The sequence below is a fragment of the Vipera berus genome (assembly GCF_964194415.1).
Source record: "Vipera berus genome assembly, chromosome: 1".
Lineage (NCBI taxonomy): Eukaryota > Metazoa > Chordata > Lepidosauria > Squamata > Viperidae > Vipera > Vipera berus.
The window spans coordinates 224,331,568-224,357,375 of record NC_138202.1 but is presented as its reverse complement, the minus strand read 5'-3'; the positions used below and the strand labels follow the sequence as shown (position 1 = coordinate 224,357,375).

The window sequence follows — 25,808 nt, the reverse complement described above, 5'->3', positions numbered from 1 at the left end:
CAATCCTCAACAGGGACGCGGTGGCTCAGTGGGTTAGGACGCTGAGCTTGTTGATCAGAAGGTCGGCAGTTTGGCGGGTCGAATCCCGAGTGCTGCGTAGCAGAGTGAGCGCCTGTTACTCGTCCCAGCTTCTGCCAACCTAGCAGTTCGAAAGCATGTAAAAAGGCAAGTAGAAAAATAGGGACCACTACGGTGGGAAGGTAACAGCGTTCCGTGCGCCTTTGGCGTCTAGTCATGCCGGCCACATGACCACGGAGACGTCCTCAGACAAGCGCTGGCTCTTCGGCTTTGAAACGGAGATGAGCACCGGCCCCTAGAGTCGGAAACGACTAGCACGCATGTGCGGGGGAAACTTTACCTTTACTTTTTAAACAGAGACACCTAGAAATAAATTCCACTGAATTCCAAGGGAACTTCATAAATTCCACTGAATTCCAAGGGAACTTCATAAATTCCACTGAATTCCAAGGGAACTTCATGCAAGCATCAGAGTTCTGAGAAGAGACACAATGCCGAAAAGAAAAGGTTCTGGGTTAGCTGATTCTGACATTGGAGACAGGCAGGCAATAAGCCACCAATGAACTCATCCATACCTGATGAGGTTTTTGATGGAATAGTATGTAGAACATCACAAGTCCCATCTCTTTCTCCATAGCACCAGATAACTCCGGAATCTTATCAGCATAATGGCAATTGTTGCTGCTGCTGCTGAAGAGAATATGAAGCACGTTAATCTTTAACCACTTGAGCGCAAAATGCTGCCTGTCCTAATAAGGATGATTGATTTGATGCGTGGTCTGACTCTCAGCTGAAAGGGCACTCCATATTGATCAATGACATTTAAATGTGTGCTAATGTTAAAGATGAGAAAGTTTGAAAACAGATCATTACATTTCATCCCCTGAATCATAAACATAAAAGTATTTTATACAGTAAATGTAAAATAATAATAATAGGGAAATCTGTTTCTTTTTCAAATATGGCAGATAATATTTTCTGGTCATTTTTGCAGATTGTTTCAATTAGCTACTCTTTAGCAGAAGTAACTTCATAGTAATTAATATCTCCTAACGTTATCCAGGCTACTAAGAGATCCTGCCAGCGTCATAAAATCCAGATGATAATCTTTCTTCCAACATTTGAATGCTTCCCCCCACACTCTTAATAAGTGGAATTCTCTGTGACAACGGTCATTCACATTCTCCTGCATAATGTCTGCCCATTTCAGTATGACAGAGGAATCTGTTTATTTACCTTTCACTTTTTTTTATTACATTTATATCCCGCCCTTCTCCGAAGACTCAGGGCGGCTTACAAGCTTAGCAGTAGCCTTCATTCTATGTATATGCCTGCTTGTTAGGGCTTTCCCGAAGTTCTGAAAATGTCTGCAATTTCTACATCAAATGGTTACAGCTGCAAGACATTTCTTGTTCAAGCCCGTTTCCTGATTGTGCTTTAAACACTGCACCCCTCACCCATGCCTTTACTTTTCTTATTCCAAGGTAAGGTTTATGTTTAAGATAATGATCGTGCCTCCATTCATCAAAAGGTGACTCAGTTATGTGCAATAGATTGTAGTTATGAGATGGTGGATTTACATCTCCCACAACCTCTTTCTGTGTTTCATCTACTCAATCATTGTGTAAACCTGAGACGATTGCTAACAAATTAATGGCTCTGAATCTAGAATAAGCAGTTGTCTTCAATAAATCAGGGCTTATCTTCTGCATCTCCTAACGTGTACCCAGATCGTACTTTATCCATTCTGCAATACTTGTCATTTATACATCATGCACAAAAATGGCCTGTACTTGTCAAGAAGAGCTGTTGTTATAGCTTGGGAATGGAAAGGAGGAGGAGGAAGAGGAGGATACACCTCAGAAAAATAGGATAGTAGGCAGATTTATGATCACAACTCTCTGCCCTTATATTCTGGACAATTCTCACTAAATTAAATTCAACATACTCCTCAATAAATGTGCTCAGCACTACACTGCAAACGGCTGCAAACAGGATTAAAACATAATATTTTGTTTTAGGTTTCCAATTGTGTGCAGGAATTATCTCTATACAAATTGCAGCTGTTCAACGAGGCTGTTTATGGGAACATCAGTTGGAGTAGGTCACAGTCCCATCCATTCTCCTTGGCATAGAATTCAACCTCACCCTTCATACTGTGCAATAGATTCAGCATTATATTAAAAAAGTTGGCAACCATTACTGCAATGTTTTAGTGGCCTAAACATTATTAGACAAGCCTGTGGAAAAAAATTACCTTAATACATGAAGAGGTTTTTTTAAAAGAATAATAATTGATTACAGTTTATTAAAATTGTCTCTTTATATCCCCTAGCAACAGGCTCTTTCCCAGGGCATGATGCTCTGCATTTTTTTTTGCAAGTCTCAGAGGGCTTGCTAAGTAATCAAACAATAAAAGGAGGTCTTGAACAGCTATGAAAGGAAACCATGTGTTTAGATAAAATCTGGGGTAGGTATAACTATTAATAAATGTTCAAAAAATCAATATAAGAACAATGATAACATTTTATGAAAGGTTTCATTTACAGTTTTTCTAAAACAAAAATCCTATTGAAGTGCAAAATAAAATCAAAAGCTAATGTATCTAACACTCTATTATTTTCTATAGTTGGTTATCTCCATGCTCAGTTCAAAGTTATTAGTACTGTAGATTCTATTTATTTACTGCTCTTCCCTTTTAAAAAAATAGGTTTTTGTTCATGTTGGGACCAGCCTTTGCAGTCTGCATATCTGATCAAATTCATCATATGAAACAGCAGAGACAAGGAAATTGCTACATGGCATAGGGCCCGGTTACTTGATGGACCGCCTGACTTCCATTGTATCTGCCCAGCCAGTTTTATCCTGCAAGTTGTTGCATTCTGAGCTCCATCAGTTAAGCCAATGTTTCCCAACTTCAGTAACTTTAAGATGTATGGACGTCAACTCTCAGAATTCCCCAGTCAGCATGTTAACAGTTGGGAAACACTGAATTACACAGTGCTATTTTGGGGGACTCTGAAAATGTTTGTTTTCTCTGCCATCTCTCTTTTCTATTGTTTGGGGATTTTTTTTTCCTGCTCGTCCTTGTTTTAAATGTTTTGGTAATTTGTAAACCATTGTTAAGTTGGGTAGCATATAAATTTAAATTATTACTATTGTTGGTCATACAGTCATCCAGATATTTAGACTTGGCATGGCTTTTTATCCACCTATCGAGTCCTTTCCAAGCATTTGGAGGAGGCAGATGTTGTTGTCCAAGCTGATTTTTACAATTAACTGATGCTGATTTTTGTCTATGCCGATGGTATTCAAGTGATGCTCCAGATGTTTTAGGATTGCACCCAAGGTACCTATTACTATTGATACTTCCTTTGCTTTTTTTGCCATTCTGTTATTATGGTTGATTGCACAGTCAACCAAGTTTTTAGACTGGCTTTTGTTATTATCATTGGAAGATAAGGTGCGTAGTTAGTTTGCTGCTTCTTTTTCCCCCTAGCAGTCCCCACAAAAGTGTCTTTTGAGGAGAGTTGTTACTGGTAGGAAATAGGTTCACTGATACTTACATGGAAATACTTCCCTGTCCTATTTTAGAATAGTCACCAAAAAAACCCCATCTATTCCAATGATGTCTCATGGGATCTAAAATATTGCTTGAGAGTGGAGAGGACTGATTTAAATCCAACATCCAAGAAGAAATACAAATGCAGATTTAAGCTTTTGTTAACAAGTTATAACATTGATTAATACTTGCTAAAAGTCTGTGAAAACATATTGATCATAGTGGGATGCCTGAGATTTAGCCTTTTTAGCTGGGAAGCTGTTCAGTGTATTCACTTGTCTTGAAGCAGGTGATTATTATATAGTGAATGTCTATTTCATAAGGAAATCAAATTAATTCTTCTCATCACTGTTGCAGTGAACTTTATTAAAGCTAATTAATACATAACAGAGAACTCAGTGTCTTCCATCAAGGATTTAAAACATCTGATTGTTATCTGCCTATAATCATTATGGCAGAAAGAAGCTCAGATTTGTTTCAGTGGGCATCATTGCTAATGGAATTTAGGATTTAGGATTTATTAAATTTATATGCCGCCCTTCTCCCTAAGGACTCAGGGTGGCTCACAACAATAAAAATTAAGAGACATAAAATACAAAAATTTAAAAAGAATTAAACAATGAATATAAGAAATACAGGACAATTTACACAATAAAAACCAAATTAAAAACCATGGTCAGTCCAGGCCCGCTTGTTGGAACAACCATGTCTTCAGGTCACGGCGGAAGGATCGAAGGTCAGGGGCTGTCTGCAGCTCTGGAGGAAGTTCATTCCAGAGGGTCGGCGCGCCCACAGAGAAGGCTCTCCCCCTGGGGGTCGCCAGCCGGCATTGCCTGGCCGACGGAACCCTGAGGAGGCCGACTCTGTGGGAGCGAACTGGGCGATGGGAGGTTGACATTGGCAGCAGGTAGTCTTGCAAGTACCCTGGGCCTAAGCCATGTAGGGCTTTAAAGGTAATTACCAGCACCTTGAATTGCACCCGGAGGGCAACCAGAAGCCAATGCAGCTCGCGCAGGAGTGGTATAACATGGGAGTATAGAGATACTCCCATAAGCACCTGCACGACCACAGTTTGCACCAGCTGAAGCCTCTGGGTGTAGTTCAAGGGCAGCCCCATGTAGAGACCATTGCAGAAATCCAGGCGAGAAGTGACAAGGGCGTGGGTGACCGTACATAGGGAATCTCAGTCCAAAAAGGGGCACAACTGGCGCACCAGGTGAACCTGTGCAAAGGCCCCCTGGTCACAATGGTTAGATGGTCTTCCAGGTTAAGCCGTGAATCCAGGAGGACACCCAAGTTGCGGGCCCTTTCTGAGGGGGGCAAGAGCTCTCCCCTCATCAAAAGAGATGGAACATGTTGGACAATGTGAGATGCCGGTATCCACAGCCACTCAGTCTTGGAGGGGTTCAGCCTGAGCCTGTTCCTTCCCATTCAGACCTGCACCACCTCCAGGCACCGGGACATCACGTCAAGGGCATCACTGGGTTGGCTCGGGATGGAGAAAAACAACTGGGTATCATCCGCATATTGGAGATACCTCACCCCAAAGCCATGGATGATCTCACCCAGGGGCTTCATATAGATGTTAAACAGGAGGGGGCAGTGAACCGACCCCTAAGGTACCCCACAGGAAAGGGGCCTCGAGGTAGATCTCTGCCCCCCTGCCACTACAAACTGCAAATGGCCTGAGAGGTAGGAGGAGAACCACCGTAAAACAGTGCCTCCCACTCCCAACCCCTCGAGCTGTCGCAGCAGGATACCATGGTCGATGGTATCAAAAGCAGCTGAGAGGTCAAGTAAGACCAGGACAGAGGAGCAACCCCTGTCCCGGGCCCGCCAGAGATCATCTACCAGTGCGACCAATGCTGTTTCCGTGCTGTAACCGGGTCTGAAACCGGACTGGTATGGGTCCAGATAGTCCGCTTCATCCAGGAAATGCAGAAGCTGACACGCCACAACACTCTCAACAACCTTCACTACAAAGCAAAGGTTGGAGACAGGACGATAGTTATTTAATGAGGCTGGGTCCAGAGCAGGCTTCTTGAGGAGGGGCCTCACCACCGCCTCTTTTAAGGTGGAGGGAAAGACACCCTCTGTCAATGAAGCATTGACAACTGCCTGGAGCCAGCCCCCTGTCACCTCCCCAGCAGCCAAAACTAGCCAGGAGGGACATGGGTCCAATAAACAGGTTGTAGTGCTCAGTCTACGCATAATCCTGTCCACATCATCCAAAGACACAGGATCAAACTCACCCCAAATGGTAAAACCAAGACCTGCCCTCTCCACCCCACCAGACTCCGCCCAGTCGGAGTCCAAACCAGTCCAGATCTGAGTGATTTTGTCCTGCAGATACTGTACAAATTGTTGTTTGGCTGGCATGCATATTTGTTGTATGACAAGAAGGTAGACAATGTGTTTAGAGTGCATATTCTAAGACAGGCATTGTTGAGAGTTTGGAAGAAGTATAGACATAAGCTAGATTGTAAAATACCACTGTGGGCAATTCCAAAACACGCAATAGAAAATATACATGCTGGTTTCAAACATGATGTGACTACGTACAAGGAGATTCTGAGCTTGGAAAGAAATGTCTGGAGTTTGAAATCATATAGCCTCTTGCGAGAAGAGAAGGTTGTTCAAAATTGGTTTCAATATACTCAGCTACGGGCCAGGTGGAAAGAAGACCAGAAAATTGGTTTTACAATGACTGATGAAAATTTGATAAAACAAATTAGAAATCAGGGTCCCGCACATATCAAACGGATATATCTTGCATTGATAGAAATTGACTCAGAAACAGAGCTTGTTAAAGATTGTATGATTAAATGGGCCCAAAATATTCAAGAAGTAGTTACAATGGATACATGGGAAAGGATTTGGGTGAGGAACGTAAAATTTACACAAGCTCAAAATCTAAGAGAGAATTTTTACAAAATGTTTTATAGATGGCATCTAGATCCTAAAAAGCTTGCAAGTATGTATCCGAATTATCAGCCTAAATGTTGGAGGTGCGGTGACGAAGACGCAACATATTTTCACATATGGTGGACTTGTAAAAAGGTTAAGGCTTTTTGGATAAAAGTCTGGTGGAGCATGCAGAAGATTTTTAAACAGAGGATAAAGTTTTGTCCGCAACTTTTTTTGTTGGGAATAATTACAGATGCTACAGTTGTGGACACTAAGTTGATGTTGAATTTAATTACGGCAGCAAGACTCTTAATAGGTCAGTATTGGAAGAAGGAGGAACTGCCGACTATAGGAGAATGGACTTTAAAGGTTTCTGACCTGGCAGAGATGGCAAAGATATCGGCCTATTTGAAAGATCATTCGCAAGAACGTTATATTATGGAGTGGAGAAAATGGATTGAGTATATCCAGAACAAATATGGGACTAAAAAGTTTCATGTAGCATTTGAATAAGTCTTCCCTTCTTTTCTCTTTTTTTTTTCTCTTTTTTTATATATTTTATATTAATAGTGTTTGTAGTTATCCTATATGAGCTAGAGAGTGATAGATTTTAGAGTTTACGGTTGTTAGCATATGGTTGTTTATGATTCTTTTTTTTTTGTTTTTTATACCTTGTACTTAGCTCTGGGAAGTCGGGGGGGGAGGGGGGGAGGGGTAAGGAGGGAGGGATAGGGGAGGGGTAGGGGGGTTTGTTAAAGATAAAATGTATGATAAAACTTTTCAATAAAAAAAAAATAAAAAAAAATAAAAAAAATAAAAAAAGAAAGGGGAAAAAAAATTCCTCAGCCCTACCTTGCAAGGGGTCATCCCTCGGTTGCTGTTTAAGCAGTGAGCAGGTCACTCTAAACAAGGCGGCTGGGCGGTTATCTGTGGACACAATGAGAGCGGAAAAGTAAACAAGCTTTGCCATTTCCATCGCCACTAGGTAAGATTTAAGAGAAGTTCTTAGCTGTGTTCAATCAGATTCAGATCTGCTGGACCTCCAACAGCTCTCTAGGCATCTTTTCTGGCGCTTCATCTCTTGGAGTCCCTCGGTAAACCAAGGGGACACCTGGGATCTGCGACGGGTCAGAGGCTGCAAAGGCACAACTCAATCCAAGGCCCCAGCAACTGCCCTCTCCCAGGCCGCCACCAGGGCCTCGGCAGAGTCGTGGGCAAGGGAAGCAGGAAATGTCCCAAGCTCCATCTGGAACCTCTCAGGGTCCATCAGGCACCTGGGGCGGAACCACCTAGTCAGTTCTGCCTCCCAGCGGCGGGGGATGGCGTACTGAAAGTCTAGCCAGAGAAGGAAATGATCGGACCATGACAGGGGTTGGATGGTTAAATCTCCCCTACCCAGACCATTAATCCACTGCCCAGAGATAAAAACCAGGTCAAGTGTGTGCCCTCTGTTATGAGTCAGGTCCTGAATTATTTGAGTCAGGTCCATGGCCATCATGGAGGACATGAACTCCCAAGCCAACTCAGATGCCTCACCCATGGAAAGGCAGATTGAAGTCCCCCAGAACTATGAGCCTGGGGAACTCAATCGCCAACCCGGACAAGACATCAAGAAGCTTGGGCAGGGCTGCTGACACGCAGCTGGGAGACAGGTACGTAATCAATAGGCCCAACTGAACTCCAGGACCCCACTTCAAAAGGAGACTCACACCTGCCTATCTGAGGGATAGTGGCCACTCGCAGACAAAGACTTTCCCTAATAATAACTGCCACCCCCCTGCCCCTGCCCTGGGCCTGTGGCTGGTGAAGCACCCGGAAGCCTGGTGGGCATAATTCCGAGAGGGGGACACCCCCCTCTTGGCCCAACCAGGTCTCCGTGATGCAGGCCAGGTCCGCATTCTCCTCCTCAATGAGATCATGTATGAGGGGAGCCTTGTTCACCATGGACCTGGTGTTGAAATAAACCAGCCTAAGCCCAGGGTCCTGCAATCCTATGCCCCCGGGAGAGCAAGAAGAGCAATGAGGGTGGGAACAGGCAACTGCTTGAAGACAGTGGTGGTCCATTCCCTGATTACAATAGAGCCCTCTGCTCCCACACTCTCTGCCCCTCCCAATCACCATCAAAATAGGAAGACCCTCCTCACTCGGAGCTGAGTCCACCCCCAAATCCCTACTCCCCCCGTGACCATCCAATGGTCTGGACTGCTGTCCGGGTCGAACTCCCCCAAGTTCATTCTGGATCCCTTGGGCCTCCCCCTCCCGGATCCCCTTAAATTTTTATTTAAAAATCTCAATTAAAAACCCCCTCAAACTCCTCTTTGCAGCATGCCATCTCTCAGGGTCCCACAACCCGTCATCAAGAAAGAACTTCTGCAAAACAGATGGACGCTCCTGAGAGAGGGGGGAATCTCACAGCGAGTAAAGTTCTTTTAAGTTATACGCTGGCATATAAGGGAGACGGTAATGGTAACATCGGGCAATGGAGGTTGCCAGTAGATGGAATCGATGAAAAGTTGAAAAGTTCAGAAAAGTTCAGTCGGCCAGTGGCAGGTCCCAAAGCCACCATCATGATGATAATGGAATAATCAACGGCGGCGACAGCAAAAGCCATAATGAGGTAGAGATGACAAGTCCAGAAGAGGGGGGAGGAGGCAGCCCGATGACAATGCCGATGGACCCAAAACAATGGGTTCAGGCACAACGACAGGGACAGCTGCAACCTCCATGGCGGCAAGAAGAAGGAACAGCAGCAGTGGCAGACCCCACCGCCACAACCACAGCGCCACCAGGTCCACCGCACTCACAGAGCCAACTCGCCGAGTGGCAGAGAAGGGGGGAAACATGATATCGAAGCCCCCTTCCCCCCTGCCATAACCCAGATCTCACAATAAAGCAAACAAGCACGAGCAGAGCCCAAATTCCGACTCAAGTTCACTCAGGGTCCAGCTCTGCTCAGCACAACAAAGGCTCGGCAAAACAAAGAAACAGTCAGGTTGGCCCCGCCCAGCCGCCAGCATCCTCTCACCAAAGTGTTAGATGGTTGGCTTCTCTTCCTCCATCCTCCGTCATTATGAACTGCATCCAGACGGGGAAAGGCACTAACGCTCCGACCAAACAGGGGCCAAACGATAGCAAAAAAGCCCCATAGCCACCCAGCAAAGCCGAAAACTGTTCCATGCTAAAAGCTCAAGACCAGCAGACAGCCATCTTGGACATGAGCAGAGGTAATGAATGCTTGGTGGGAAGTGTTGTGCATTTGTGTACAAAAATACAACACATTAATCTAAAATAATTTAGAATATTTTATTAATCTGTGGATCACTTTCAACTTATCCTATCCAGTTGCATTTTTAAATCAGTAGAATTGGAGATTGAGGATACAGAGTAGAGCTAGGGCCTTATGAGGTGATGAGAGAGATCAAGAGGAATCAAGCCAGATCATTAGCCACGTCACCTTTCTGGAGCACCCTCTGGATCTTTCCCTGTCAACTCTGTTGGAGTGGCTATTTTTTTCTGATAGGGGTTCCCATTGCTATGACAGATTGCTGCTCTTCCTGCATGATTGGCCAATTGTTACTTGGCAATGGAAGAGCAAGAAACGAGATAAGTTGCTAGCAAGAGGCTGATTTTATCATTTCCCATATTAGCCAATTGGAAGAAGTCCTGGCTGGATCAAGGGGAAAGGCAAGCCCATTGGTGAACTTCTTGCATTGATGGTTTGTACAGTAGAAGGTGGTGATTTTGTGGGAGGAGTCCAAGTCATCCAGGAGGTAGAACGATAGAAGAGAGCACAAGCTTAATTCTCTTTCATGTAAAGTTCTGCCGACTTAATGGATATGAATGAATGAATGAATGAATGAATGAATGAATGAATGATATGTACGTACACATGTACATACATATCATAAAGGAGTTTTTGGCACAACATGGAAGTGACTTGTCACTATCTCCGTGTGGGATTTTTTAAAAAATGTAAAATATTAAAAGTACAATAATGTATAATATTAAAATATATATTAAAGATGTATCTGGGTAGACAGAAAAAGGAGTGCAATTTTAAATTCATCCATGATTAGTACTAAGACAACTAATTTTACCCTGATGTTTGCCTGGATTATGTTATTGGCAATAATAAACATTTCAGATATAAAGTTGTTCATTCTAATAAAACATTTTATGGACGTTATAGAAAATGGATTAAGCTAAGGCTAATTTCATGGCAGCTGTGATAGGTAGTACAAATAACCTTAAGGAACAGGAGGAAAAGCTTCAACCAAAGCAATGGTCAGAAAAATGAAATCTGAGTCCGGGACAGAAATGTAATATGAGAAGCATTTCCAACATGACCTGCCCAAGGAAGCCGGGAGGAAGTGCATTCAGACTTTCTAGTTTCTGTTACTATAAGCTTACATTAAAAATAGTATTAGCATTGCATATGGTAACTGTGGCAAGATTATTGTAGGAACAAAATTGGAAAAGCAATAAAATACCTACAGTGGGTTAATAAATTAACAGAACTTGCCGAAATGGTTAAGCTGACTAGTTTGGTCTGGGGAAAAACAATAAAGACTTTTTAAAAGTACTAGAAATCTTATATGAATTTTTTGTTGAAAGAAGAAAAAAGGAATTGATGATTTCGAGACAAAGAGGTTGAAGAAAAGATTAATGTGATAATTACCTGATAGAAAGAAGGTGGAAGGCATAATTGTACACTTTTGCTTTTGCTTATTTCTTCCTTTTTTCCTGTTTCTTATTTTCTATCTTTGCTTTTGTTTGTTCTGTATATTTTTATTACATTGAAAAATTTGTATATATAGTATTAGCATTTATAACTTTAGTTTCCTAGCCTGGTGTACTTTGAAGGACTGACAGTAGCAGAAGTGCTTCCATTCAGAACAAAATTATGCAACCACCCTTTGCTAATTGCTCCTACTTCAGTCACCAATCCTATTTCCTATACTGTTCAAGAGGGTCACCACACCTCTAGGAATAGCTTGGTGGATACCATGGAGTTTGCAAATGTAGGATAATTGACAAACTTCAGGGAGTTTACTTACTAAAATAGAAGTGTTGTGTTTTAATGAAAAGCCATCGTAGACTGAGGGGGCTAACCAGGCTATGTTCGATGTTTGCTTCGGAGCAAATAGCATTCAGTAGAGTGGGATAATTATTTTTAATTAAATACACATACTACATCCTTATTGTAAACACTAGACCACGGGTGTCAAACTTGGAACGTCATGTGATGTGTCACGATGTATCGCGACCTTTTTTCCATTGACAGCAATGGACTGGGTGCGGTTTGGGCATGATACATCAGGCCCATGGGCTGGCAGTTTGACAAACCTGCACTAGACAGACAATACATTGAGATTTATTTTTCAGGGCAAATTAAAAACATCTGTTACAGGAGTCTCTTTAAAAAAAAACCTGACATGATCCTCTATGGCAAACTCCATTCGATAGATGATAGATAGATAGATAGATAGATAGATAGATAGATAGATAGATAGATAGATAGATAGATAGATAGATACAGTGCTTTTTTGTGAAAGAAAAAGGTGCCGGAACTCACACATGTCATACAACCCGCCTTGCCTACCATACAAGGTTCCATCCAAAAAAGGTGCCGGAACTCCGTTCTGAGCGTTCAATGACAAAAAAAGCCCTGGATAGATAGATAGATAGATAGATAGATAGATAGATAGATAGATAGATAGATAGATAGATAGATAGATAGATAGATAGATAGATAGATAGATAGATAGACAGACAGACAGACAGACAGACAGACAGACAGACAGACAGACAGACACATATTGAATGCATCCCAGAGTATATTATTGAAAATCATATATAAGAAGTACGTATAGGTTTTGGTTATTAGCATATAGGAAAAATATGCTAATAACTTAAAGAAATATTTATTAAGAAAAAGAGTTTTTAATTAAATGATTTATAGAAAATTTGAAACAGTAAACAAGTTAACATGGATTAGATTTCAACACTTCCCTACCTTATATTGAACTTTTTTTTCTGCAATATTTTTTTCAGTCTGACTTTTTTTTTTTGCACTACTTTTTTCTGTCCTACTCTTAGGCAATATAAATCTTGCTTCTGCCATAAACTGCTTAATGACATTGGATAGATTTCAGAGAATTTCATTCAATCAATGTCATTTAAATGAAATTCAATGAAACTCAAATTTATTTTTCTTTCCCAAACTTTGCCATATAAATGTTCTATAATGTCCACCTTAGTTAGATCCTGTTGCCTATTTACTAGCATGAATTACACAGAATGATTTTATGGAGGCAACTTGTGGAACTCTTTGTATTGTATACCAGGCAAATATACCATAAATAACATGTTTATATTTCTTTATATCAAAGTTCTGTACTTTGCTTTGCTCTGCTCTGCTCTGCTGTGCTTTTCTCTGCTCTGCTTTGAACACCATTCCATATCACTTGGGTCACCTTCACATGAATAGTGTCATACAGACCTATCAACAATATGAAGTTGGTAATGAGGTTGCGTCACAAATGCTTAGAATCAAACTCTGCTTATTGCAAACTAATTAAAATATTTGGTAATGTTGCTCTAGACCAGGGGTGTCAAACTCAATTTCATTGAGGGCCGCATCAGCATTGCATTTGCCCTCAGGGGGCCGGGTGGGTATGGCCAGGGTGGGCGTGGCCCACTGGGTGGGCGTGGCTAGAGTGCATATGGCCTACTGGGTGGCCATGGCCAGCTCTACATCAAGGGCATCTATGGGGGCCTGGGCAGGAGTGGGACAGATCTGAGGGTCTCTGGTAGAAGGAGGGTCTCTGGGCCAGGGCCAAGGCAGCAGGGGCCGTTCCCTCACTGTTTCCAGGATGGCTTCATGGGCCGCATGAAACCACTTCGCGGGCCGAATGCGGCCCCCGGGCCTTGTGTTTGACATGTCTGCTCTAGACTTAAAGAAGTATGATTTGTTTTCAAATAACACTCTAGTAGGTGATATTACACATAAATAATATATGGCAATGTATGCACACATGGGAACATTTGTCTCTGCAAGTAAAAACTTATTACAACAAAGAGAGAGCTAGGCTACCTTTCTCCTCCACGTTCTTGTTTTCCATTTGCAAAGAATTTTTATATGGAGCCTCATTCAAAAAATAGCATTTCTATTTGCTGACAGGCCCAGCATCACAACAGAGGCCCTGCCTCATTTTTAGCATGCACACGACCATGTTACAAAAGGATGGGGCTTTCAATGTGATGTTGTACCTGCCAACTGAAAGATTTGACACACATACAAACAAATGCTGTGGATGGCACTGCTTTGAGGCTAAATTCAGTTTGAAGACAACATATACTAGAAACCTGCCAAATATATAGGAGTGTTTTAGAAGGTGTGTGTGTGTGTGTTTGTGTATGTGTACATAGATAGATAGATAGATAGATAGATAGATAGATAGATACATAGATAGATAGATAGATAGATAGATAGATAGATAGATAGATAGATAGATGATAGATAGATAGATAGTTGTGTAGCGGGTTCTTTGGCGCAGGAATGAAGATGAGGCAACTGAATACAGTATAGGAAAACTCATGGTTTATTGCAGGGGTCTTCAAACCTGGCCCTTTTATGACTTGTGGACTTCAACTCCCAGAATTCCTCAGCCAGCATGCCTGGCTGACGAATTCTGGGAGTTGAAGTCCACAAGTCATAAAAGGGCCAAGTTTGAAGACCCCTGGTTTATTGCTTGCAAGATCTTAACAGACAATTGGGCTGTAACCAGCCGCAATATATAGTCTAGCCCCTAGGCGGCAGCCAATAGGTTTGAAGCAACCATTGCTGCCTAGGGACAGCCAATAGCAGCAATGGAGACTTGAAGTCTGGGTTGCTGGACAGCCGTTAGCTGCTCCAGCAACCAACGTGGTGTTACCATTGAGCCCAATACATAAAACCCCTCCCCTCTTAGATCAGACAATATTGCAACACAATTTAGACTTAATACAATTATTCAGATTCATTATCAAAACAATCCTAATAATAATAATAGAAAATAAACCCAAGGTTAACTTACAGCGTCTGAATGTATAGGCTTCATTGACAGCACACTAGGCAGTTAACATCATAACTCCCAGTTCTGTAGTACAGTGGCAAGTTGCAATACAACAACACACTAAAATAAAAGTAATAAAAAAACCATATAGGTTACAATGTTATTAAACAACGTCTGAATGAATAGGCTTCATGGATAGCACACTTAGACCGTTAAAACATAGCACTAGTTTCTGTGGTATAGTGGCAAACAGCAATACAACAATATTACACCTCTTTATTTTACAACGTAATCAGCAAGATATGAAGGAGGCTTGTGTGCCCTAGTGGAATGTCTCGGAGTTCCAATCACTTTGTGGTCTACCAGCTTACCCAATGGGCTGGGTAGACCCATGTCCCTTGTTGCTCCTGAGTCAAGGGGATTAGATGCTCTCTGGCTGGCCTCTCCAGGTTGGCACACCCCAGATTCAGACTGATCAACAGAGTAGGCACAGCGGTTACTGAAATCTGGTTGGCTTGCTCCTTCAGGGGATCCATGTTGCATACCTGGACTCCCCACTTCTCCATCTGGTTCCTCATTGGTTATGAAGGAAAAGTCCTGAGAGTCCAAGTGAGGACTATCTTGGCCGCAAGTTTGAGGACCTTGGGAGGGACTTATGATGCAGTCCTCACTTAGTGGTCATTCTGGAAACCATTTTCTGAGCTGATCAATGTGGCATCTGACAACTCGCCAACCCTCCAGCCCCATTTCATAAGATAGGTGCCCAGATGCTTTGGTAATTTTACCAGGAAACCACAGATTCCCATGACCATAGTTCCTGGCTCATTTGCAGCTCCCTACGGGGTTTTGGCCGAGAGGCTTCTGCTGCCACTCTATCTGGATGCAACCTGTCCAGTTTAGTGATCAATTGCCTCCCCCAACGTAGTTCTGCAGGACTTTTGCCTGTAGCAATGCAGGGCATAGAATGCTGGCAGAGTAGAAAATCTGCCAATCTGTGATGCCAGTCACCTGTTACAATGTGCTTGAGTGATTCCTTCATTGTACTCACCATGTGTTCAGCTTGACCATTAGAAGACAGATGAAAGGGCGCAGACGTTGCATGTCTGATGAGATTTGCTCTAAGGAAGGCCTGAAATTCAGCAGCAGTGAATTGGGCCCCATTGTCTGAAACTACGACATCTGGCAACCCATGTGTTGCAAAGAGTTTTCTCAGCACCTGGATGGTCCTAGCAGTAGTCATGTTAGGGACTGGAATTACTTCTAGCCATTTGGAATGGCTGTCCACCACTATGAGAAAGAGCTGTCCCTGAAAGGGTCCAGCGTAGTCTATGTGAATTCTAGACCAGGGAGTGTGCGTTTCCTCCCACCTGTGAACTGGAGCCTGTGGCATTTCAGGCCTAGATTGCTGGCATGTATAACAACCATGGACTTGTGCCTCAATGTCCTTGTCAAGGCCAGGCCACCAAAGGAAGCTTCTAGCTAAAGCTTTCATTCTGACAATGCCTGGATGGCCGTCATGTAATGATTGTAAGACCATGTCTCTTAGGGAAGAGGGAATTATGACTCTGTTTCCCCATAAAATGCACCCTTTGTGGGCAGAAAGCTCATGTCTTCTGACAAAATAATTCTGAAATTCAGAAGCTGGGCTTTTATCCAACCACCCCGTTATACTCATGAAAGTACTCTACTAAGTGTTCTATCTGTAGCTGTTTCAGCAGCAATGTCCCCAGCATGGCAGGGAAATTCAGGCAGGTCCTGTATGGACAGAATTCTGGCAGCAGGAGCTGGATCTGGTTCCATTTGTGGCAGTGGTAGTCTACTGAGGCCATAAGCATGGCCCATTTCTTTGCCCGGTTTGTGAATCAATTTAAAATTGTATGCAGAAAGAAAAATAGACCATCTCAACATTCTTGGGGACAGTATGTGGGGGGTTTGTTTGTCTGTTGTGAAAAGTCCCAACAGTGGCTTGTGGTCTGTAAAGACCGTGAAGTCCCTACCATATAAATAGTCATGGATTTTTTTTAATTCCAGCAACGATGGCTAGGGCCTCTTTGTCAATCTGAGCATAGTTGCGCTCAGCAGAGGACAACGTCCTTGAGTAGAATGCTATAGGAACTTATGTTCCATTCTTTTCTAAGTGACTTAAAACTGCCCCCACCCCATAGGGAGATGCATCACATGCAAGACATACTGGTTTAGACTCTTTCTAATGAGTTACAGTGGACTTTTTAAGTCCTAGAAACTTTTTCCATGTAAATTAGTCCATTTCCATGGAGCTTTCTTATCTAAAAGCCTGTGCAAAGGCTTTGCTAATGCTGCCTTATGAGGTAGAAAGGTGTGTTAGAAGTTAAGAAGACCCAAGAATGCTTGTAGCTCTCCTTTGGATTTGGGCCTAGGAACCATTTTAATGGCCTTCACTTTAGATTCAGCAGGGTGAATGCCATTAGCATCAATTCTGAATCCCAAGAATTCTGTTGAAGGAACCCCAATACTACACTTGCTCTTTTTTAATTTGAGGCCTGCTTCACGAAACCTCTGTAAAACAGCTCTGAGCCTGCTGGCTAATACTTCTGGGTACTCCCCAGCAATAAGAACATCATCAAAATAAGGGCAAACTCCCTGAATGCCTTTAAGTGTGCGTTCCATTATTCCCTGGAAAATGCCTGGGGCAACACTGACTCCAAACTATAAGCATTTTACTTTGAAAGCCCCCCTGTGAGTCATGATCGTCTGAGCTGCAGCTGTTGCCTCATTAACTGGCAATTGCTAATAGGCCTGTGCTAAATCAAGTTTATCAAAAATAGTACCCCCTTACAAGAAGGCTAAAATGTGGTTGACCACTGGGACCGGGTAAGCGTGTTGCTTGAGGGCTTTATTTAGAGTGCATTTATAGTCAGCACAAATGCGAATTTCCCGTTGGCTTTAAGTGGAGTGACTATAGGAGTTTCCCACTCCCCACCATCAACAGGCTGTAAAACGCCCTGTTCTACAAGCTTATCGATTTCTGAATCAATTTTATGTTTTAAGGCAAAGGGGACCCTACGAGGCTTAACCCTGATTGGAACTATGTTGGGATCTAGCTTAAATGAGATAGGCAAGCCTGTGTATGTTCCTAGGGCCTGTGTATGTTCCTAGGACTGAATCAAAAACATCTGCATAGTCCTCGCATACTGATGTGAGGTCTGCAGTTTGTGTCTGGTTTATACCAGTAATCTGAATACCTAAGGCATCAAACCAATCGAGTCCAATGAGACTCGTTTTATGGCCGCCTACTACTATGACATCCAGGTACTCAAAAAACCCTTAAATTTTACCGTCAAAGTGGCTTCTCCCTTAACTTTAACTTCAGCATTTTGAAAGTCAGTTAGGATTATGTCTGAGGGCCTTAGTTTGGCCCATTTGTTACTGCACCTACAAACGAAGTTAAAAGTGTCTTGAGAAATAATTGAGACTGCAAAGCCAGAGTCCAATTCCATCTTACATGGAACTCCTTGTAGCTCTACCAAGAGTCTGAGTTTAGGTTTGAGGGGGCGTCGGGCCCCAATGTGGCGCATGCTTCTATGGCTTCTTAAAAACCCCACAATAACCAGACCCTGGGCCCCAGTACCTCTCCTAGTCGGTTCTTCTGACTGGTGTTTGGGTGGCCAGTCTCTCTGGCGGGCTCTGTAAACCACTGCGATGTAGCCTGCCCTTCCACAAGCTCTGCACGTGGCTGATCGGAATCTGCAATCTGTGCAAAAATGGTTGCCCCCGCACCCTTTAAATCTAGGTAAGAGAACTGCCTTGTAAGTGTTCTCTCGCTGCTGGCTGTTGTGGTGTTGCACGTTGGTTGCTTTTGGACTCTGTTGATTTCAGGCTCTTCTTCCTCGGAAGATTCTTTGGTGCATTTGGCTTCCTCATGATGGACTGTTTCTTCATGCTTTGTTGTTTTGGCGGGCTGTACTGTTTGAACTGCACCCCTGGCGGCTTCGTCAGCCATTACTTCGTCTTGTGCTTCTGAAAACGTCAAGTTTGGTCTGGCAAAGAATCTCTGCTGAAGCGTTTGGTCCCGTAGGCCGCAGACGAGCCGGTCTCATAATCGCTCTTCTAAGTTTGAAATTTGCAAAGGTGTGTGGCCTTCCTCAGGCCCACTATGAATTCTGAAGCTGATTCGCCGGGTTGCTGCACTCTCTGGTCGAACTTGAACTGCCAAGCCATTTCAAACATCTTGGGCTGGAAATGTCCGGTTAGCTTCTTTTTGAGGTCTGTGTAGGAGACCGCTTCTATCGGTGTCGGAGCGAAAAGTTCTCGGCCAAATCAAAGGTTGCTGGGCCACACAGGCAGAGTAGCGTTGCGGCCTTCAGTCCTTCTACCGCGATCTGGTTTGCTGCTGGAGGTAGTTTTCTACCTGGGACAAATAGGATGGCCATTCCTCTGGATGCTTCACGTCGAATTTTCAAAGTCTCCCGACCTTTGGCATTCTATCTTTGCTGGTTCCTGTGTTTTCTACCTAATCCTGCTTCCCAGGCTGAGGGAATAAGTCCACTGAGCACAAGGTCGCTAGCATAGCTTGCTAACCGACCTTGAGAGAGGGGGGGAATGCCTTTTCCCTCCAGCGTGCGCTGCCTTCCCCTCATAGACTTCAGCTCTTTTTCAGGGAAGCAGGATCCCACCTTCGTTGCCAGTGTTGTGTAGCGGGTTCTTTGGCGCAGGAATGAAGATGAGGCAAGTGAGTATAAGAAAACTCATGGTTTATTGCTTGCAAGATCTTAACATACAATTGGGCTGTAACCAGCCGCAATAAGCAATAAGCTTTGAGCTCTGGACGGCGCCTGACCTTCGCTCCTTCCGACGCGATCTAAAGACCTTTTTATTTGAACAAGCCGGCCTGGCCTGATGGGGGATGTGTTGGGGTTTTTTATTGTGGTTTTACATTATTATTTATTGTTTTAGCTCGGGCCCTGTATTTAATTCTCTTTTAATTTTTGTACTTTGTATTTTATATGTGCCCTGTTCACCACCCTGAGTCCTTCGGGAGAAGGGCGGTATACAAATATAATAAACTTAAACTTAAATGTAATATATAGTCTAGCCCCTAGGCAGCAGCCAATAGGTTTGAAGCAACCATTGCCGCCTAGGGACAGCCAATAGCAGCAGTGGAAACTTGAAGTCTGGGTTGCTGGAGAGCCGTTAGCTGCTCCAGCAACCCACGTGGTATTACCATTGAGCCCAATACATAACACATATATAAACAGAACAGGAGATTGTATTGTAGTCACTGCCCCAGACTTGAGGTGCCTGGCTGAGGAATTCTGGGAGTTGAAGTCCACAAGTCACAAAAGGGCCAAGTTTGAAGACCCCTGCTTTAAGGTAATACTTTGGCTGTGTTAGTTTGGTAATCTCATTGATTACCAAACTGCTCTCCTGCATGTCTAGATCTGATCTTTCATAACATGGGTGTAGTTTCAAGTATGCCCCTTTTCACTCCGTGTGGAGCTACAGGGTGACCTTGTCTTGTTTCTCCCAGAGGAAAGCAACTGTGGTGACAACAACAGCAGCAGCAATGGCAAAAGCAATTTGAAAAATATCCTTGTTTTTATTTTTGGAAAAGGCTGTAATTTCTAGAGACACAAAGGATAACAGGTGAGCATTTGCTATTATGTGAAATGTAAGCTGTACCTCCAGGGAGGAGTTAACATTCCCAACATTTTTTTAAAAATGGGCTCACAGAGAATGTGGACTTTCCAGAATACTGTAGGTTCTCTAGAAAGCACTATTTTCTGGAACCTGTAAGTTTTAGAGGTGGATTTATACACCAGCATTTAGAAAATCCAGAGCATTAACTGCCTTGCCATGTGGCCAAGACTCGCTTTAATCAAAACTGAACCTTTGAGTTCACATAATAGAGAAAATGAAACAATAAATCTGAGATTTTGTTTAAAGAGCCATGTTGAAGGTGTCCAAAATATATCATTTTCAGCAAATTTCCAAACCAAGATATTCCCATATAATAAAAGGCCAGGGCGAGACTGATGAATAATTCCTGAATATTGAATCATATTGTTCCAGTGACTGCTAAAATACAGGTTATTGAATTTTTTTTACAGACCAGAGCATCTTAGATTGAAATTATATCCAGAGGTAAAGGGATGGTTTTCCAGTGTTTTTTTTTTCTTCCTGAATGTCTGCTATGGACATTCAGGGGATCTTCTAGAACTATAGTAAGTACAGCGAGAGGCACCAACTGGAAAAACAAAACTACATTATTTTGTCAGCAAAATTCTCCACTAGATCTACATCTTGGTCCTGTCTACAAACTGAGAAAGAAGCTAAGGAACCTTTGCAAAAGCCATGGATCTAAACCATAAATGCCATTTATTTATCACATTTTTTATTGCATCTTTATTACTACATATGTAACTCAACATACCTAATTCTTCCTCCTATTTGCTCCACAACAACAACCATGCGAGGTGGGTTAAACTGAAAGACTGTGACTCTCAGCTGGCTCAGATGCTCAACTAGCTTTCATGCCTAAGGCAGAATTAGAACTCACAGTCTTCTGGCTTCTAGGCCAGCACTTTCACCATTACACTAAACTGGCTCTCTATTATTAATGGTTTCTATCCTTCTTCAATTAATGAAAACTTTATTTGATACAAAATGCTGCCCAGCCTGTCTCAATAACCTCCAAACTGTCTATCCAGGGCACTAGGCCAGAGTGGTGTATAAACTATATTTTCTATTACTATTTTTAATTTCATGATTTTTTTATTATCTGCATATGATAGTTGGAGGGGGGAAACTACAGGTATTCTCATAATGATAAAAAGACACTGAATAAAAAGGCCTGAAATAAATCTGTAATGATTTCATGTGCAAAGCATTTGTGGTATATAATGACATCTAGGGACTAAATGGTGATGCTGCATCCTGAAACAGAACCAAACATTTTTGGATGGTGAAGAAAACCAAGTTCCAGGCCATTTTTGCCTGGGGACTGGGGAAAATCAAGATGACCCCATAGGGTATATCTTGTTGCAATGCAATTTATGGGTTCAGGATGCCTATCAAAAAATCTGAAGAGTTTCCTCATGCAGGTTTTTATTGCACCATTAAAACTATCATTTTACTAATCTTCCTTGCTCATAAAATTACCTTTTTTCCCACTCAGCAACACAAATGGGATTTTCCACTTTTATTTCCCCCCACAATAAGAAGGTGGGTGGGGCTGAGAGAGAGTGTGACTGGCCCAAATTCCCCCATTGGCTAAAGGTTGATTGGAAATAGGTTCTCTCTGTTCCTCATCAAATAAACTAACCCCATTGCCACACTGACTTTCTGTTTCTCCCTCAGGAAAAATGTCTGGATGTTCCTGGGAAATCCAATTTTATGAAAGACCCAAACAATGCCATCCTCTATCTAATTTTGTATTAAGTTTATATCATGCTTTCAGGAGCTGAAGGCAGAATACATAGCATTCCCTTCTCTGATCTCTTCCTTGAGTGAGAATGAATGGATAGGCCCCAAATCATCCAGGGAGTTTCTGTGGGTGAAAGCAGACTCTGGCTCTCCCGATGTAATGTTTATTACTGTAGCACAATCTTGGCCAAACCTGAGATAATTTCCTGCCAAAGAGCAAAGCCACAGATAGTAGTTACCTGTGCAACATTCATCACATTCTCAGGATGTAGAGAAGTAAATTCTCCCCCACCCTTCCAAGTCTTCTGTGCGTAAAAGAAACAACAAACCCATTTAACAAAACAGGCAAGCACCCCACTGGTTTAGAGAAGAAGTTGTAGAAAGAAATTGAAGAAATCTCCACCCTGAAAACTGAAAGATAATGAGATTCTGAAAGAAAAGCAGTCCGGTGTTGGTAATTTTTGTAATAGAATTTCTCTCAATAAATCATGTAAAAACAGGATTTAATGGACACACTGCTTTTAGCTACCAGGAGCCTGACAGAATCACTTCAACCTGAGATGGGCAGCATATAAATTTATTGAATATTTTTTTTAAAAAAATCTTCTCATGACACAAGGCAATATTGGATTGTTGTTCCCCAGCTAATGACTCAACAAAAGCCAGGTGTGCTTCACCTGTGACGTATAATGCTCCCCATGACATTATTTCCCCTTTTATTTGTTTCTTGAACCCTCATATGGCTGGTTCTCCTTGATTCTGCAGAATCACCTTTTTCAGCACACATTTATGTCTCTGGAAGAACATCAGTTTCACTGATGCCTTTGCCTTTCAACTGTCACTACTATGTATAACTATGGTTGATTGCATGTCCTAATGACATCCATAAGTAGCCACTCTTGGTGTGCATTCTCATATTTTTATCCTGCTACAGTAACATTAGGGAGTTTAGCTCACTGATTATAATAGCAGACCCATACTACTTGATTCGGTTGTAATCAATACCTTACTTTCAAAACTAAATTTGGATTCTTGCACTGATAACAAAAGTATACTTCTCAACATCCTGCTCATCCAAATCTGTTGTCTAATTGAAAACTTCCAATACCACAATAAAGCTATGTACAAATGTTATTTTGTGATTTTTTTTCTATTTATTTTCCCCATCAAGTGTTTCATAGATTGTATCCTGCTTTCCACTGTGCCATTAGAGCTTAGATGTACAGGGCTAGAGAAACATTGACTAATTCTTTAGAAATGCAAACTGACAAGACCTCCTGACTTGAAAATAGAATGATCACGTACCAACACACTAGAAATTTCAGGTCAAGGGAAAAAAAATATTTATCAGTAACAGCCTTTGTTGCCTTATTAACCAAACTCACAACCTCTGACTGCTTAGAAAAGTATTCAATCATTAACAAACATAGCCAAAAATCAAGTTCAAAAACACCATCAACCTTTTCCATGGTAGAGCTGGGACCTCTTCCATGGAAAGCAATAACTCCTTTTGATTACTGATGGCATGCAAAGAGAACATTCTCTTGCAGTAAACACAGTCTGACTGAATTCATGACAAATGCATAATCCTTAGCACTTGCTGTTAAATTTTGTAGTCCCTGATAAGTCATATTTCAAAATATAGAATGCCATACTCTACAGACCAGTTTCAGACACATTATCTTGGCCATTATTTTCTAATAATTACTATAACTACCTCTTATGTAAATCTTGGAATGCTTTCTTATCTGTATCTCCAAACAACATATCTACCACACCTTCACCAGACTTGATTCATCTGCTGAAGGATCCTTGACAACATGCTACCTATACCATTTTTTATGAACTCTATCTTCCATTCCCCACCCCATAGCATTGCAATTATAATAACATATACTGCATGTGAACTGCTACATTACCCTTTGGTTTTCTAAAAATTGTTTCCAACTCCTTGAAAACCATCTGTATCACTAAACCATTTGTACCATCGCAATTCTTCCACAGGTTCTGTTGGAAATTCTTTAATACAAAAACTACAGCCAACAACACAATTTCTATTTGAGCATAATTTAGTTCTACAGCATTCAAGGCATAATAAACAAAAATGGCCTCCTGCTTTCCTCCATTTTCTTTGCAGTGGGCAGTCACAAAGGCTGATGATCTGTCTTGGCCACCATCCAGGACTGTTGTGGAGTGGATGGAGGCCAACCTTGTATTTAAGAGTGGAAGCTAACCTTGTATCTAGGAGCTGGAGACTTTAAGACTTTGGGGGATTCTCATTGGTCAAGCCATTGAGGATATATAATATATAAGTGTTGGGAGCTAAAACTCCAAGGGAAACTCATCTCCTCAGTTGCTGGGAGAAATGATGCCAGTTTCAGTCATAAAGGAAATATATAGGGAGAGAGAGAAGAATAGAGAGACATGTTGTAGCATCTGAGACCTGAGAGAGAAAGTTACAAGCTGGGAAGTTCGGAAACTCTGCTAAAAACAGTTTTTTTTACCAATTCACACACAAAAAAGGATGGTTTCCATCTTGCTGCCATGACTATCATCTTACCTTTTTAGACTCCACCTCCTCCAGTCTACAGGTAGTCCTTGACTTACGACCACAATTGAGCCCAACATTTTTGTTGCTAGGCGAGATAGTTGCTAAGAGAGCTTTGCCCCATTTTTTTTACACTCTTTGCTTATATCTGAACGCAAAGTCTGTTCATCTGTGTGAAGTTGCTTTTACAATTAATCATGTGTAAAAGGAAAAAAAAAGATGGGGAGGCTGATACTTTCAGGAAGCAGGAAATAGAGATGTGGAGAAGACAAAGGCTTCCTTTTCATTGAAACAGCCGCTTAAATTATGCATTGGTCTTCCCCAAAGTGGCCAATATTGACTCCTAAGGATTAATGGGGTTGATGTTATTGTTGTTATTATAGTTGGTTGCACAGTTAGCCAGATGTTTGAAGTGGATTTGGCATTTTCATCCACAGGTCAAGTCCTTCACAAGAAGCTTATGTGTAGTCACAGTTGCCTGTACTTTAGCTGGTGTTAACTTTCATATTCCTTGAGTCCTTCTCAAGAACCTATGTACTGGTATAGTATAAGTTGCGGATCCAAGAGGTGTGGCTCTTTTGCAATTGACAGATGGGAATTTTGTCAATGCACAATTTTTCTAAGTTACATCCACATTTTTTTGGTATGGCACAGTATGTTGATAACCACTGAGATCACTCCAATCAGTTTATTCCAATATCTTTCCATTTCAGTTTTCAGATCTTGATGTTTTATGATCTCCAATTCTTCACCTTCTGTTCTACTGTCTCCTGGTATTGCCACAACAATTATCTACATTTTCTTCTTTTCAACCACAATTAAGTTTGGTGTTTTATGAGACGTGTGTGTGTGTGTGTGTGTGTGTGTGTGTGTGTGTGTATTAAGAAAAGAAAAAACCTGAAAGAAAACATGGGAAAACATGTTCATAAGAAACACCTCAGCTAGAAAACAGCATGATATTCTCATGCATCTCAGAATTTAACTATTCTCTTGTTTCTTTCAAGGTTCTCCATAAACAGAGATTACAATGTACCATCTAAGATCTGGTTTGTTCTCCAGAATCATTTATGAAAAACATGTGGCCTTCTAATCCAGATTTCTTATTCCCCATACTTCCTACTAATACCTCCATTGCATTCCTCTCATGATTTTCAAAGAGTTCTATTGTGCTTTGCTTGCTTGTCATAAAAGCTTGCCATGAAAAAAAGAGTTGGGCCTACTTCTTTTCCCAGCAATATTTCTGCCAGCTAGCCTTGGTCTTCTTACTGAGTTTCTGAACATTTTATGAGTACTTGAGCTACAGTCTTGGCACTTT

At 42.0% G+C, this 25,808-nt stretch overlaps 1 protein-coding gene across 2 annotated transcripts in view; it reads right to left on the bottom strand.

Annotated features, from left to right (window-relative positions):
• The window catches only part of SH3YL1 (SH3 and SYLF domain containing 1), a 108,040-nt gene that overhangs the window by 29,055 nt on the left and 53,177 nt on the right, over positions 1 to 25,808 (bottom strand). The window contains exon 10 of one of the 2 annotated variants that reach the window (XM_081313746.1): positions 14,566 to 14,664. The exons of the other annotated variant lie outside the window; for it this stretch is intronic. Coding sequence (XP_081169872.1) covers positions 14,600 to 14,664 — 65 coding nt within the window. The 3' untranslated portion in view covers positions 14,566 to 14,599. Of the gene's footprint in view, positions 1 to 14,565; positions 14,665 to 25,808 lie in introns of those variants that run through there. 2 annotated transcript variants of the gene reach the window in all.